At 34.0% G+C, this 16,943-nt stretch overlaps 1 protein-coding gene across 18 annotated transcripts in view; it reads left to right on the top strand.

The window, feature by feature from the left end:
* LOC100651303 (putative mediator of RNA polymerase II transcription subunit 26) overlaps nt 1–16,715 on the top strand; it is a 69,078-nt gene extending 52,363 nt beyond the window's left edge. For 3 of the 18 annotated variants that reach the window (XM_048404272.1, XM_048404273.1, XM_048404274.1), the window contains 9 exons: nt 5,604–5,721; nt 6,324–6,455; nt 6,619–6,642; nt 6,887–6,922; nt 7,656–7,820; nt 8,047–8,163; nt 9,714–9,787; nt 12,547–12,555; nt 13,085–16,715. In XM_048404272.1, coding sequence (XP_048260229.1) covers nt 5,604–5,721; nt 6,324–6,455; nt 6,619–6,642; nt 6,887–6,922; nt 7,656–7,820; nt 8,047–8,163; nt 9,714–9,787; nt 12,547–12,555; nt 13,085–13,445 — 1,036 coding nt within the window. In that variant the 3' untranslated portion in view covers nt 13,446–16,715. Of the gene's footprint in view, nt 1–5,603; nt 5,722–6,323; nt 6,456–6,618; nt 6,643–6,886; nt 6,923–7,655; nt 7,821–8,046; nt 8,164–8,277; nt 9,244–9,713; nt 9,788–11,395; nt 12,466–12,546; nt 12,556–13,084 lie in introns of those variants that run through there. The other 15 variants (XM_048404282.1, XM_048404281.1, XM_048404285.1 and 12 more) reach the window with 15 other exon arrangements.
* The last annotated feature ends 228 nt before the right edge of the window (nt 16,716–16,943 follow it).

Here is a 16,943-nt window from a genome sequence, read left to right as displayed (position 1 = left end):
GCAGCTAAAGAAAATACTTGACGCGAAGCTCCTCCAACCGTTTGAATACATTCGCGAGTCATCGTACGTAGACTTAGACGCAATCGAGCCAGACCCACCTACTGTTCTCGTCTCCGAGACGCCTCTACGCCACAGATTTGACAACTAATTTCTTCCACTTTGCCCGGTGGCTTTCGCTCTTTTCGTTTGCCCGCCACTCCCACCCTCGCCACCGGTTTAGCGCAATATCCCATGATATCGAACGAAACTCCGTACTCCGTAGTGCGTATGCGCAGCTCGCGACATGGAAAAGAGTCCGCCGACGATGTGCCGGCTAGCGAAGCTCATTCCAGAGATCGCCGAGCGCCGGTCCACTCGGCGATCATCATCGGTGTACCTGTCTATAGCGACGAATTTTCCTACCGTCACGTGCTGTTCTCCACACATACGCACACGGTTCTCCGCCGATCTCCCGCCAAATGACGACGGTATCGAGTGTGCACCGGGAACGCACGCCGAGGACACCGCATTGCGCAAACGACAGTGGCGATTTAATGAATTATTTAAATCTGTGACCGGACTGTGTGTTCGTGACGCGGGCCCATGTTTCGTGTTCGTCCGACGACAGCCTTCTTCGTGACACCGATAACTTGTGATGGATCTACCGCCCCTTCCTGTTGCCCACCACCTCCCATTCACCCTTCTTATTTCGATCTGTGTTCCACATTCGCTGGCTCGACCGGCTTTTGTCCAACGGATAAAAAGTAGATAAAACGGAGATCGTTTACGTAGCTCGATAGAATGGTGTTGATCGCTCGGTTTTCTTTCTGTTCCTCTCCTTCTTTTTTTTTTTTAATTTGTTACGTGGTTATAGGGTAAACGCGCAATCGCGTTTGCGACGAGGCTAAACGAGATAACGTTTTAATAACATGTAATACGTAAACGCGAATCGTTCGCGGAATAAGGAGCCACAGTTTTCTGTATTTTTTTCTATAAGTCTGTTTTTCAGTCAGGCGATCCAGAACTACCGAAGGTATGTTGTACGTACGATACCACGGTTTGTTATTCTTCGTTCGTTTATATCCTTTCAGCTTTGAAGTAATCGGTACGCTATTATCGTATCGGGGATCTTTAACAAAGGGATAAGATTGCGAGTTAATTAAGGAGGATCATTAAATGGTCGATTTATTATATTCGTCGATTTATTATATTATGTTTTATATTATTCGCGGGAACTAACATCGTGGGTGAGACAGCGCGGTTTACTTTTTCTTATAAATTGTTCGTATATTACGATTTGTTTTCACTCGTTATCGTATATTGGTTGCTTATGCGTCAAACGAGACAGATTAAAGGAAATTGATGTTTGCATCAATTAATATACGAGACAGATACTCAAATGGCTGTAGATCGTTGCTTATCAAGAAACATTGATATATTTATACGTTAATAATTAAGACGAACATTAATTAAAATCAACACGATTAATACAACGTAAGTGAACTTGTTTCTAGTGCTTGACGCTTCTATACGTTTGAACCTTATTAATAAATTAATATATAATTATAATAATAATTGAAACAGATTTTATAATATGAAAAATACGATTATCTCCGGCAGGTGTAAATCGAACAAGATTTTCCTTTGCTAAAACATAGTCCATGGAATATCGTTGAAATCAGCCAATAACGGTGTGTTTGTTAAATTCGTTGATTCAAACTTATCCGGTTATCGACACTAATCGCTTAACATTATCGCGGAGGATAGAAAGTCGTTTAGCCTGCGACTAAAGTAACTAGAAGAAGCATTTAAAATTAGCGTTAACAACGTCAGTTACGTTTACGTAGCAAGTAGTAACCAAGGACAGGTCAGAGGATGCTCTGGCGGTGGAAGGTTTTTCCCCAACGTTTATAACGCTCTTACAACCTGTATCCTCCATCGATTAATTCGTATCTCTGTAATAAATAAACATTATTTCTTTACGATGACACTTTCGAGGAGAAATGAAACTCCGAAGGCAACGACGAATCGTTGAAATTACGGTAACTTCGTATTTGTAAAATTATCCACGACGCACGGAAATGAGAAGATTCTCGCGTGGGTCCGACGACGAGATAATAACCGTGTTTTAATTAAAGCGCGAATTCGCAAGGAAATAGGTTCTGCCGTTGCAAATGCGCTCCGTTGCATAGAATTCTTTCGAAAGACACTCGCTTTCTCGTTCGTTGCGATCTATGGAGCAGTTAAGTGCGCAGACCTCTCGAAAAATCTCAATGAACGAGTAACTATACTCAATTAAGAAAGTTCATTTAGCTTTATCGACGGCGGCCGCGTTCGTCGAGTACGTGGCAGTTCGATATCTTCGTTCGAAGGCATTCGAAGAATAATTTTGACCCACGAAATTTCTGCGTATTACGGATACCGTGTTTCGACGTTCTAAAAGTTACTGCTTCGCGATGCATCATGTACAGTGATGTAGTAATAGTAGTAGTTTGAAAATCAATGACCTCTATATGGACTAATCGAATGGCTGTTTCAAAGGAAATAGATGTTTTCATGTTGCTATTCGACGTCCGATATGACGTGGAAAAGAATATGAAAGAGAACGAAAGCGAGGAATATCGTTCGGGAATTTTATAAAAGAAAATTATAGGTGAGCTTTATCGAGGCGAAGACAATGACAGTTTGCCGATGGTATCAATTTTAATTAATTTCGCGGTAGAAAATTGTACGAAAAATTTATAGACGCGAAAGTAAAATCGAATCTCTTCGGATGAGATTTTTAATTAATTTTCTTTCCCGCAAACCTGTACATTTGTATATCGATCGATACGTTCGCAGATAGCTTGGTATTTCGCGTAATAAACGAACGATAGTTCTGTTTCGTCTTATCGTTCTGTGCATCGAAGATAATTAACTTTTTCGATAGTTTCTAATGACACGAGTCTTGCGTCTAAAAATATGTAAATAAGACTGCAAGCTCTGAGAACAAATGTCAAGGAAAATCTTGAATCCAGCATCTCGTAAAAAGCAATAGAACACGATTAAAATCTGTTAGGCAGTTACGAGGGAAATGCTATTCGCGAGGAAAACTCCGCTACGATTTAACTACATAGATTTGGCGACCTAAAGAAATTTCTTATTACACCGCAATATGACACGTGGCAACACACGCCGCTGTTGGTATAATTAACAGCTTAGTCCACGTTATACATCGTAGTCACGCAATTTTACCTACAAAAATTCAAAACACAGCCAAAGGTTACCTGTAAAAGGTCAGTTCAATGAATTCTTAAATGGCAGTAGGCTACAGTTATTCGGTCAAGCGTATCGTTACGTATAGATTCGTTAATTTTAACAACTTTACTTGTATTATAGTTTGAGATACCGACAGAGAGAATTAATAGATGTTAAGTTTTCCTTCCGAATTTTTCTTCGATCTTGCTTGTAAAATGCTCAAATATCTGGAAAAATACGAAAGAAAACGTTTCAACCAAATGTTGTACACCATCGAGGGATACATACTGTGTTTTTATATATTTCATCTTAAGAAGACCTTGAAACATCCAATAAAGGCGACATCAAAATTCTTATATGGTAAACTCGAGAAAGAACAACGAGTGATGTCAAAAGAATGACGTCAGGGACTTTGTCTTTCTTTTTCTTTCGCGATAAACATATAGCATAAGATGTTAGAAACGCGTTTAAGAAGATTTTAGAAGTTGCTGCAAATTCTCGTTTAAACGATTCTTTAAAAAGCTCATCGGCTTAAATAAAACACCGTTTATCCCTACGGCGATTAACAACTCAGTGAATTTTTCACGATCCTTTAACGACGGATGGTCTTCTTCGTTTCACTGGTGGTGTGGTAGTTGCAAATATTTTCGTATATTTTCTCCACAATTCTGTTAGTGTCACCCACGTAGTTTAAGAAGCTCTGTATCGGACCAATGGGAAACAAACGACCGACTGATATTCACGTCTTTGAAATATCCTAACTCGGATATCGTGTGGGTCACGAATTACCAGTGTTGTTAACTGTATACGCGTCAATCCAAAACAAATTACCATTTACTTATAGAAACTCTATATTTTAGTGAAAAGTGATATAAATGACATTTAGTGATATGTTTCCTTTATACTTCCAATAAACCGATTACGTATTTTGTAAAAATCAGTTTCAGATCGTTCGATTATTCTCTTTGGTATATCGTTTATGCCCCGTACAACGTATCGCTTTTTATAAATTGAGTTATTTTCCCCGATTGTGTACCTTACCAAGTATATAGTCTATTTGCCGGGTTGTTTCGCGTACTTTACTTTATCATTCTCTGGCAATTTTTAAATTTTTAATAACGATACCTTCACTCTTTCAACGGCGAATCGTAAATTTTTTTTTTGGTCGAATGAAAACGTGATTCTTCCTCGGTTCGCTTTACTTTTGCCGTCAAATTTATAGCACAAGTTATTTTCCACGCGTATACTCGTCGCCGTTTGATTTTAACTACATCGTAGAGAATAACAAGTTGGACGAGTAAGATCGAAGCGAATTCTGCAAATTACGAGCCAAGCGATCGTCCGGTTTGACGTAAAATTACAAAGTCGTAGAAATCTCGTACGAAGGAAGAACGACTTGTAATTTGCCTCGATTAAATTCCGTTTAAATTAAAGTCCGCTAGATTTCTAAAGCCTATGAAGCGTTCGCCGATCCGTCCCAAGGTGCCGTCTCGAGAAAATAATAAAAAATAATTAGAAAACCGAGATCGATGGGAAACGAGGATTCTAACGGTGGCTCGAAGTTGATAGTCGAGTGCAATGGCATCGTCGACGTCGGAATCATCGAAAGGTGCGAAGAAACGAACGGTTTTAACCGGAAGGCCTCGAGTCGCGAGTGCAAGTGCGAACGTTGAGGACGAGAATGGACTCGCGTCGAGTCGAAAGGGCGAGGATGGTCGCGATTCTGGCTTGTCGTCCGAGTCTTCGACGCCGACCGTAGGATCGCCGGTGCCAAGGCAACGAAGAACTACGAGCAATTCTATTAACATTGCCGCCTCTTTGGTGAAACCACGTGCTGCGAGCCAAATTGGAAGGTAGCTTCGTTTCTCAGAACGTTGGTCGATTGTTCGTTCGTACGGAGGTTTTCGTGGTCGACTAGCAATAAATACGATCAACCTTTTTGATTGAAATTGAACGTAGTTTGATACATACGGACGTCTTTACGAACCGGTCGGTTCTCGACAAATCGATACGACCATTCGCAAAGCGAAGGAGTTCGTTTGTCCTTGGAAATAACGCTACGAGCGAGAGTTATGTTCGTGAGAAAGAATATAGAAAATAAATAAGATCGATAGCGAACGATAAGAAAAGTTTTTTTTAATGGCCAAAGATTCGCGTATTTGAAAAATAACGTACGAGAAAATGTTCGATTTAAGAGGAGGGATTCTTCGAGGATAATTATCTCTTTTCGGAGATATTCGTTCGAAACGACGGATGCTTTGGATCGTTCGTTAAAAGTATAAGTTAAAAGTATGGTCGATTTCGATCGAACATCGTACCGTGTAAGAAAATCTGTGAAATGCCTTGCTTACGAAATTATAACGTTCTTGTACGCGTGTTTGTTCCAGGAACGACTGTGACAAGACGACAAAGGTTTGGCGAAATAAATCCGTGACCGATTCACCACGTTCCATAGATAGTACACGTAATCGTCAATTCTCCAGTCCTTTGAGAATATCGAGGAACGTAAGTCGCTCTTCGCACGATCTGTCTTTTTATTATCTTTCGCTGTTTCTTTATTTTTTTTACTACGTTATAATTATCGTTCAAAAGATGTTCGACCGACTCTTGTTAAATATTTGGACACCACGGTGTTCGAAAGATTATTCATCCGTTATGGACTGTTATATTTTCGAATCGAATTAATTGTTTGTCAAATATATCAAAACATTTGTCACGGCTGATAGAAGCGTACATTTTATTTATTCGCGATTAAATGATAAAATAAATAACGAAGATTAGACGAGTAATATTCAAATTTTATATTATTCTTAATGTCTCGAGTAGACGCTTATTATATTTTACATAAAATTCAATTTGTCGTTCTACTCGAACTAAATGGCACAAAATTTATTGCAATTAGATCGAATCGATTGGAATATAATCGCGATATTAAATCCAGTGGTGTATAAATATTTTTTATATTTTTTTATATTATACAAACACACCCTACGAACACATACTGTGTATAGACGAAAAATAAGTAAATAAATGGATAATAAATAATAGACAAATAGCTTTTCGTAGCCACTGTACGTATAATAAACCTGTGTAATATCTCGTTTCAGATCCAATCACCGAATCTCGACTCCGGAGATGAAGGGAGTTTGCGAGTTGATCGCGATACCTATCAACACATGTTTCAAGACATTGGTTCGATAAAAACAATGCTCCTGAAATTAAAACGGGTACTTCAGGAGGTATATTGAATAAGCATATTGAATTCAAGCGATCGACGATAAAACGCTTTCTTTTTTTGCATTTTTAACTTGTACACACATACGTATATCGATGTGCTTTTGTATTAACACGCATTTTTTTATGTTTTTCATTATTCTCATCAACCATGATTTTACCTTCAAGTCAGAAGAGAACGGTTTGACGAGGGTACGTTGTTTTCTTTATTGCACATATTATTTTAAATGTTACTTTTGCTATTAAGTTTCTCTTATCGCGTTATTCGTTTCTACTATTGTTATAATCTTTCTTTATTTTTCTTTTCTTTTTTTTATATATATATAATTTTACTTATCGCGATCGTATCTTTCATTGTTGTATTTATCGTTGTTATAATTTTTTCCCAATTGTAAGATGCTAAATAGCCGTACAATGCTTTGCGTTATGTTTACAGGCAGAAACTCTCAACCCATTCGATAATGCTATGAAGGTTAGTTTTATTTTCAATAAATATCTGTTTACGTTTATTGGAAATCTCTTTTTTAGCAACGCGAATTTGGAAATTTAATATCGAATATGGAAAATATGCATTTACGAAAAATATTGATATTCGGGATATTGAGAGCAATAGCGCGTCAATCAGAATCGATATTCCAGTTAGCTGGGAAAATTGATTAATTCGTTTTCTAAGGTATACACGCGCGACTAAGAATTCCTCCACTTTAACACGCCTCGTATGGAACAAATTAATGCCATGAACCAACATTCAGAAACAAAGACACGCGTGTACGGCGTGGTCCGACTTTCTCTCTCAATATCTCGTTCGAAGGCTTCAAAGATACAGAGAGCAACTGCTAGAAACCGCAGAAAATGTGCAACGATACTCCTAAAGAATCCTCTGAATTTCGTTGCTAGCTTCTTCGGCATTGACGTTTTAAAATTCGAAAGTACGAAAAGTAGAACGTCTGATCGCAGTAACTCACATTCGGTGTATTTCCAAAAAGGAAAGAAAAATAATAGTCTGAAAGGCAGCTGGAGACGATCAAGTTGTCTCAATCAGGCTGAAGACAATCAAGGAAACAAGTTGCATGGAAAAATAATTTCCACTCTGTATCTTTGGCTCGAAAACTTCGCAACGCTAGACTAGAATCTTCAACGACTAGCAGTTTCACGTTGTCGTCGTTATACAGTGACGTAATGTATGCAAATTTGACGAATTTCAGAATGGTCTCTTCTACAACCTGAACGAAGTTGGTACCGCGGATGTGAGTACCTCTCCGGGTAGTGGTGGTAGCAGTATCGCGGATGAATTGGCCGATTTACGTAGGCAGGTTGTCTTTCTGCAAGGCCAAGTAGAGGATAGAGATCGAACGATACAAGTACTACAGGTAAAAAGTCCAAAAGAAAAAGAAAAAAAAGAAAAATAATATAAATCGGATTTTCTAATTTATAGAAAGATTCTTTGTAAAAGAGTAATATCTTTGTATCGAAACGTCTATGTCTGTACAAACTTGTAGGAACTTTGTAATAAAGCTTCGTAATTCGACTTGCAATTCTTCGCCAAAAAGATCCGTAAGTTTGTATAAAAATTTAACGAAACTTTGAATTTTTTAGTTCCAAATATCGAAACTTCAAGGGCCTAATGGCGATGGTCAAACATGCGCCTTAACCAGTAATCACAAAAATCTTTCTTCCCCGAATACGTGCAATGCTGCGACGCAAACAGAGAAGGTACGTCTAAAATTCGCTGTTCCTCATAGCATTACATCTTTAACACGAAGATTTAGAGCGAAGACGTTAACCGTCTAGCAATCTGCATCTCACCGATGTTCATTTTTGTTCTAGAGATATTTGGTCGAAGTATTTCGATGATCACAGAACAAGTATTAGCTTATGCTTTATGTGTCAAAAGCACACATAGGAACGTTGAAATACGGTTTCTTTTCGAGGATAGTAAACCAACCATTGACACAACAATCTTTATTGTGCACTTTTCGCTGAACGTTTTACGATGTTGATATCTTACGTATATTTATATAGTTCACGTTAGTTATGAATTGTTTGGTTTTTGTAAATAAAAGTTCGGCATAATTGTTTTTAAGTTGCACACACTTCACTTGTCATTGCTAGCATCGTCCATCGAAAAACGCGCTATCTGTTTTATAAAACTCGAATCAGCCAACTACTATCAGATTCTGATTACGCGTTTCATTATTTTATTTATATCGATGTCGGGTTAGAAATGATCAAATTGAAACGTGGAAATGTCGAATTTTCTATGCAACGTACGTTCAAATTTTATATTTTATTCGTGTAACGTTGTCAGTGTCTTTCGAGAATCGTTTCTCCCGTTTCTCGAAAATTACAGAATTTTCATCAAAATTATAATTAAGATATGTTTATAATTATTCCAGATGATATACTGTACATACCTAAGATGTCTCACATATTATAATAAAAAACGATTGAAATACCAATATATTGGGTTTGGCAACTAAGTGATCGCAGATTTTGTCAATACCACTTAATGACAAAGTCCACAATCATTTAGTTACCAACTCAATAATAGAAATATCGTTTCGACCTTATGACATCACTCATCTAACATAATCCGTATAATACTTAATTCGTTATTCATACTACATGCGTTTGATCCTTTCATTCTCAAATTAATTGTATCTTTCGCCTGTATTATAATAAGCAACGTGACAAATAATCGAGTGGCAATTGTTTAGAAAGGAAGATTTTTATGTATTTTCTGATTGTTGTTACACGATGATGAGGAAATATGTATTTCAATGGAATCTAATGCATTAGATCAAAAATGATAAAATTTATACCTGGTAAATTTGTAGCTTAAAAATAAGCGACGAGTAATTTTATTTTTTAATTCTATATATACAGCCATATGGTTACCGTGAGAATGAAAGGATTAACGTGCTCACACGTACAACTTTTCATTTTCAATTTACTACACCCATCCGTGTCAAATCCATGTATCCGTAAAATGAATAATTGAGTGTGTCCAAACAGTTTAAACCACACACATATATACACGATATTACGTGTTTCTAATATTATTATTTTATTATTACCTATCTCCCTGGACACGGCGGATTCGACATTGCTGATGTTATTACTATTACTATAATTATAGTTTTCGCGACAATTATTGATATTTATTTTTCACACGATACCGTTACATTACTATTTGTTATGTCGTTTGCCGATATATTATTTATTTATTTACTTATTTATTATGTGTCTAATTGTCGAAACAGACACGTCCAGTGTCAGCAGGATCATCACTCCTGCAAACACTCCCACAGGAAGATGTTATGGGACCTCTAGTTAGGTGAGAGTCTTTTTTTTTCTCTTCATCTTCATTTCATCGCTAAAAGTGACTTGCCGGAAAAACCTTGGGAAACTTAATTTTCCAAATTGAACCATCTCAATGAAAAGTGTACCGATAGAAGAACGACTGAGAGAAAGTTAAATGAAATAAAATGTAAAACGCAATTATAATAGTCGTAATCGGTATTTCTCGCCGAAAGATAACATCGTGGTACCTAAGTTTTAAGTTCCTACGGATTTTTCCCATGTCTTCCCCCCCCCCTTCAGAATACATAAATTAGGAGATTTAAGATAATAGTACGTTATCTCTTGTTAATCGCATAAATATGTCTATAAATTTGTTCCAAGTTCCAAGTCGTGTTAGATGGAAGACTAAAGTAGTAAAACCGTCCATTAACGAGAATTAATTACAAGTAGCTGGGTACATGTATTAGCATCGAAACAATGTTTTAATGAACACAGACATATACAGGGTGTGTAAAAAGGGTCGCGGAAGAACTTTGACGACGCGTAGTGCTCGTCAAACTAAGCAAAAAGATATTCTCGGTGTTATTATCAGCTGTAAAGATTTTTATTCTTCTCTGTTTTTTTCTTTTTTTTTTTTTTTTTGTTTATTTGTTTTTTTGTGTATAAAATTTCTGTATAACCAGCGTGAAGCCTGTCGGAAAGAACTTATTTCCACGCCCATCAAAAAATCCTAATAAACGTGGGTTCAAAAATCATTTACCTTCGCAGTTGCGTGTAAAAGTACTTGTTTGCTGCATAGAAATAGAGCGTATAGGGTAAACCAGTTGCTTCGTTGAACGAATCAATACGGCGAATCGAAAAATCCTGCCAAGAGATAAGACAAACGCCGAGGATCGACGCGCTTGTGCTTCTATGAGAAAACGTGTCGAAAAGCGTGTGTCGAAATGATCGGAGAGCGTATTGAACATATGTCGCAGAGGTAATGTCTCACCGACAAAAAAGTCTCGTAACTGCGAAACAAATGCTTCTTCGACCCATGTTTGCCAAGATCTTTTTGCTCGTTTCCACGAGTACTGTATCCAAAGTTCTCAAAGTCTTTCCTCAACCTTTTTCGACAAAAGTACAAACTGTATATGTATACAGATTGTATCGTACGGAATGTTGTTAGAAAGAAAGCAGAGTCATTAGATATTTTGGATGAAAAGATTCCTACATTATATACAACATCCTGTTTCACACGAGACACGGCAACGCGCGTAATACGATAAATGAAAGAAATCATGTTCGTATGAAACGCAACAACGATTATGGTACAACTAGGAACATAGCGATCGCAGGTAGAAAAATACGTCTAAAACGCGAAATGAAATACTTTTGTACGAGACTTCATTTTTCAGAAGATTCGTTTTTAAGCTTCTCATTTTGATTATTTATATATATAAAGATAATAACTAATCCTATTTGTACCAAAAGTACATTTGTATCAAAAAATACATTTATACGTTTAAACATTATTTACAGTGAGAAATTAGATATACATATGTACGTAGATAAGTTTACAGCGTATGCAAATATCATAAATAATTTTCACGTGTGACGTCACGAAGTTTGTGATAAATAACATGTTGTTTTTGCTGCCCTGGTCATTACCCTTCTCCGATGATTCCATGTGAGACAGCTTCAGGATCGGGAAGGTAGAGTCGGTCAGTTTATGTGACTTAATATTGGGATATTTGCTACTCTCTGCATTAAACGCCCTTATATTCGTGCATCTTTTTTACATTAGGATCACTTGTTTGATCATTCAATTCTAACACTTCTCTCGTTCCTTTTGCATGCACAAGTGTGATAATAATCTTTTGCTTTTACTTTCGTTTCGTGCTAATTCTATTCTATTATGTATTTTCCATGCCTACTACAAACGTAAACTAATATAAAACAACGTTCGACTGCGTTTGGTAACATTTTGTCTTGCGTCAGGGTTTGTGACCGAATCTTCTTGCTATTATCGATGATGTATTTCGAAAAGATTCGTCGAAGCTGAAAGGTTCATTGTAAAATTGGTGTTTTAAAGTTCGGTTTTAATTTTATGGCGAACGATTCTATCGTAGCATTCGATTGTAAGTGGTACGCGTATATTCTTCTGCCGATATCGATAATTTAATCGGTTACCTATGTTAGAATAATTTTCTTTAATGAATATATCAGTGCATGTTGAACGAGTAAATAGAAATTAATATTCAGAAATATTGTTACATTTACTTGTGAATCTTTAGTAACAGATATCAGCAAAAAGTATATACTTCTTTTTTATAAAACAAGAAACAAAAATAATATGCATAAGTTTGCGCGTGGAATGTATAATGTTCGTGCGTTTCGCCGTTTAAGAATAGGAAGACAATAGTCTCTTGGATACTTCTTTAAATCGAAATAACGTTGATCTGTAAATTTTTACTTATATTAATAATTAAAAGAGACACGTACCGATAATTTGATTCGATTGCAAGCCCTGTCTGAACGCAAAGTTCGAAGTACTTTAACTAACAAATTTTAATGTTTCAACAGTTCGAAATACAACTTTAATGGTACATCGTATAAAATATGTAATTTGCTTTCAGAGTATCTGTGTAATACTGTTCTAACTTTCATGGCATACTAACTCTCCTAGCATGTAATACAAATAGATAAATATATATGATCAGTTGAAAATTACTCATTATTCATTTTCTTAAAATACTCTTTTGAGATTATAATAGATTTACAATTAATAATGTTTCATGCTGCGTTTGATAGCTGTGTGGGGTGAGTTTCATCTTCACATATAATTTCGAATCATTCTCTTTCAACGCGTTTAACATTCGATCTATTCGTTGAATAAAAATTATCGAAGATACAAATAAATATGGCTTTCAAAAGTTTACCTTTTGTAAAAAAAGAAAAAAAAAAGTATAAAATTCGTTAGCAATTGTATCATGAGCTAAAAGGATCAAGTTGCTGCAAAAATTCTTATACATTTCTGTTAATGCTGTAGCGATATATAGTACTATGAATAATAATTATGTATTAATTTGCTATTATATATAAAAAGAATAACGAATTTTGTCGTTTTATATTTTTCTCACAAATCTGTTACTTGCAAGAGAAACACTGGTAGCCGCAACGAGCGTATGCCTTATACATATACGTATATACACACGTATACAAACGTATATGCACTCGTGCACGTAAAATATTACAATTGCATATATGGTCATAAGAATTTTCTGCATCAACCTGACAAATTAATATGAAAATATGTAAATGTCGCTGAGATTGATCGTTTTACTTGCAGATGGAGTGATTCTGGGGATCGACAGCGTCCTCCATTGCTCGGAGAGCTTAACGGTAACAGAAGCCCACGTAAGTCAACCGATCGTATACCACGTACAATAAAATGTCGTCAAGAGGAAACTTCGCATCGTCAAAATGGGCATACGGATAAATTGACGGCAGAAAGCCCTTCGAACAAGAAAACTATCAAACCGAAAGACACCAAGTCCACCGAATCGAACGACAAAGAACAACATGACGTAAAAAGGGAAGAGAATGCCGTGAAATCGTCTATTCCGACGGCTAGAAAACCTGCGACATCGACTCTAATACCACGGTCAGCGAGGACCTTAACTACAACAGGCCGACCGCACAATACGTAACTACTTGATTTTAAACAGGAATTTTAGTTCATATTCGCGTGATCGCGAAGATCTGCTCAGATAGCTTGATAATTTTATTTATAGCTAAATGAAATTATTGCCGCCGATTCGTAGCAGGCATGTTGCTACTATGTGATAACTATATGTAATCTAGGTGCATTTTCTTTTTTAGTTTCAGCATTGAAAAAGATACTTCGTTATCATTTTGCAAAATTTTTTATCGTAGTTTCAGAATAACCAGAAAATTGTTAGCGTTCGTTACGCGTAAACTGCAAAAACAATGTACAAATTATATGTTGAGAGTTAAGGGCAATTCATAAGTTCCTATCATTTAAAGTTCACGTTTCATTTGATTTTCTCACATCGCATATAGAAACTATCACCATGTATTCTACGACATTTCAACAAGATCATTGAGTTGTACACATTGTAAATTATTAATTACTTTCTATCTGACTAGGTTTAAAGGTATACATTCATTATATCGATGTATAGCTTTAACTTTCATTTAGAGAATACTTTGAGTAATGTTTGTGATATTGTAAAAAGTATCCGTTTATCTTGTTGCGTACACTCTTATGAGATCTCATGTGAGCATTAGTCACATTTTTATTGGATGCAAAAGTTATATTACGTATTTATTTATGTTCATGATAATTGACAATAGTTGTCTATGAAAGCTTTAATCGTTAAAGAAATATGTGAATTCTGCAGCTTTTATTTTTCATTTTGATATCTTAAAAATGAATACTTAAAGTACACTTAAATGCAGCAAATACATACAAAACATATTATCTATGTCTTGTGAAATTATCGTAATTACACTATATGTATACTACATATGGTGTATGCTATAGCATTGTACAGTAATTTATTACATATGTGGTTATACTGCATGTATATTACATACAGTGTATACTATAGTGCAATACTATTGCCATTACAGCATATGTTAATTACATTACAGTGTAATATTGTAGTGTAATATTTTTAAAGTGTACATTATATTCTTTTACAACTATTGTACTTAGAGTAGAAACACAAGATAAAGGATTAATCATTGTAACAATTTATGTCTTATATAGGCATAAAAGCTTTGATTTTAAATATAACAAACATTGATCTTGATTGCAAAATTTTTAACGAAAAAACTTAATCTTTTTACATTATTTTTTATTTGATGTACAAATATTTGATGTCAAATAATAGCCTTTAATCGACCCTGATGTCAACAGTAAACTAGCATTATCAAAATCAGGATAATTTTGTAGATTTTTTTTTACGACTTATGTTACTTATAATTTATTCCATAGCTGATTTGTAAGATTATATTTGGTGCTATTACATTTTTTTAATTTACAATTTAATTTAGATCTAATATTTAGAGTCTCCTGATTCATCGAACAAAAATGTAAAGTGATTATAAAATCATTTTTTCATGTGATTAGTTAAGAAGAAAAAAGAAAGTTATGAAATGACAATGTAACTAATATAAATATAATAAATAAGACAATAAGTATCGCTATAAATGATTGGTAAGCATGTAACAATTTTATAGAGTTTGGTTCATAATAAATTAATCATACGATGATATGCATATCATATTGTTTCATTAAAAACAAAAAATTTATTTTCAAAATTATTTGACATCAGGAGATGCTAAATATCTCGTATATATATTGTACATTTTTTTATTTGTTCTTTAATTTGTAAAATGCTATAATAATAAAAAGAAATTAAGGGCATAAAACAATTTTTTATATGCAAACAATACTGAATTTAATATATGTCACCTTCATAATGAAAGACAGGAAAATATCAATATATATATATATAAAAACATATTGCAGTAGACAGAATATTTTTAAAGCTACAGACTGACTACTACAAAATAATGTTACTTCTAAAATAATTACGGATGTTTTGATTAATTTAATTATTAATATGTTTCTCTTGGAATGATTGAACAAAACCTTTTATTGAGTATACTTGATCTAATAATAAAGATAACTTTATTAAAAATCATTTTTCTAAATTTAAGATGAAGTTATTTGCTGATCTCTAAAGTAAAAGTTTTGTTAAGGGAAAATACAAACTTTGTATTTTTTTTATCACTAACTGTCTTTCTCATCTTTAATATCTGTAATATTATTATTTAATGAAAAAATTTCGGTATTTTGTATTCTGTTTTGTATTATCAATCATTTATCAAATTTTCAGTTCTCTCTCTATTATTTAATATTCTATGTGATAGTACAAATAGATTTATGTAAAATCTGAGAAATTTGTGTTTACATATCTCTACCCATTTTTGCTGGAACTTCATTAACTTCCGTATAATTTTATTTCATAAATTAACATAAACATACAGTATAATTTTTTTTAACTTAATATTACTTCAATGTACATATGCTTTTTCTATATTAACCTATATATCTTCCAATTGAAAACACTCCTAAGATGTGGTGTATTTAAGAAGGAAATAAATTATTAAGGACTTAAAATGATAACACCCATTTAATATGGAAATGTGTTATACGTATTTGCAACAGACCTATCTACAATGCTAGCATTTTTACATTCCCTCATATTTTACAAAATATTTTTAGGAAAGAAACAACTTTTTAGCAAGATGTATCTTTGTGCATTGAATTCAACAGAAATGTAACAATTTGTAATATTTTGAAATCATTACAAAATAAAAATATTAGTTAATTAACAAATTATGAATGGCTTGCAAATTTGTGTATAAACACAAGCTATCTTCTTGCAATTCATTTGCAATGTTAAATCAATTTTAATTTCCTTCTTTTTAATCAATTGTAATTATTGCTTTTCAAGAATATTAAAGTTTATAAAATTGATAGAAAGATTTTGCTATGATGTGAAATTCCTTTGTATTTAATAAACTAAATATGACTAGATTATAGCTTATTATATGACTAGATTATCAAGTAAACATAAATTTCTTTAAACAATGATTTAAATATAACAAAATAATAAGTCACTATAAGTACTGCTGTTCCTCGATTGGGGTAGTATTATACTTAGAAATGTAAAATTTAATCATAAGCATCTTTGAATGTTTAGTATTAAACATATGGCAGGCACAAATCAACCTTATAAGATCTTTAATAAAGTGTAAGTAGTATCTGTCTTATTTAATATTTGCAAAGTAATATACATATATAAATAAAAAAGCTTTCACTTGTAATTAAATAGAAATACTGATAATTTGCCTGTAGTAGATAAACCTTATTCTAATTTGTATATTATACTTATGTATAAATATATTTTCTCTGTGGCCCTAAATATGATAGGATAATAAATAAATAAAATTATATTTGAATGCATTCTTAGTTTTTTATGTCCTATCTGTTTTGAAAAGAATTCGTTATTATCTAGAAGTGTATAAAATTTTACCCATATTACGAGAATATAATAATATTACGAAATTAAATATAATTAAATTTCAAAATGTACCTAGGACATATAATA

This window comes from Bombus terrestris, chromosome 3, assembly GCF_910591885.1.
Source record: "Bombus terrestris chromosome 3, iyBomTerr1.2, whole genome shotgun sequence".
Classification (NCBI taxonomy): Eukaryota; Metazoa; Arthropoda; class Insecta; order Hymenoptera; family Apidae; genus Bombus; species Bombus terrestris.
Note: the sequence above shows the minus strand (reverse complement) of the source record. Positions and strands in the feature narration are given on the sequence as shown.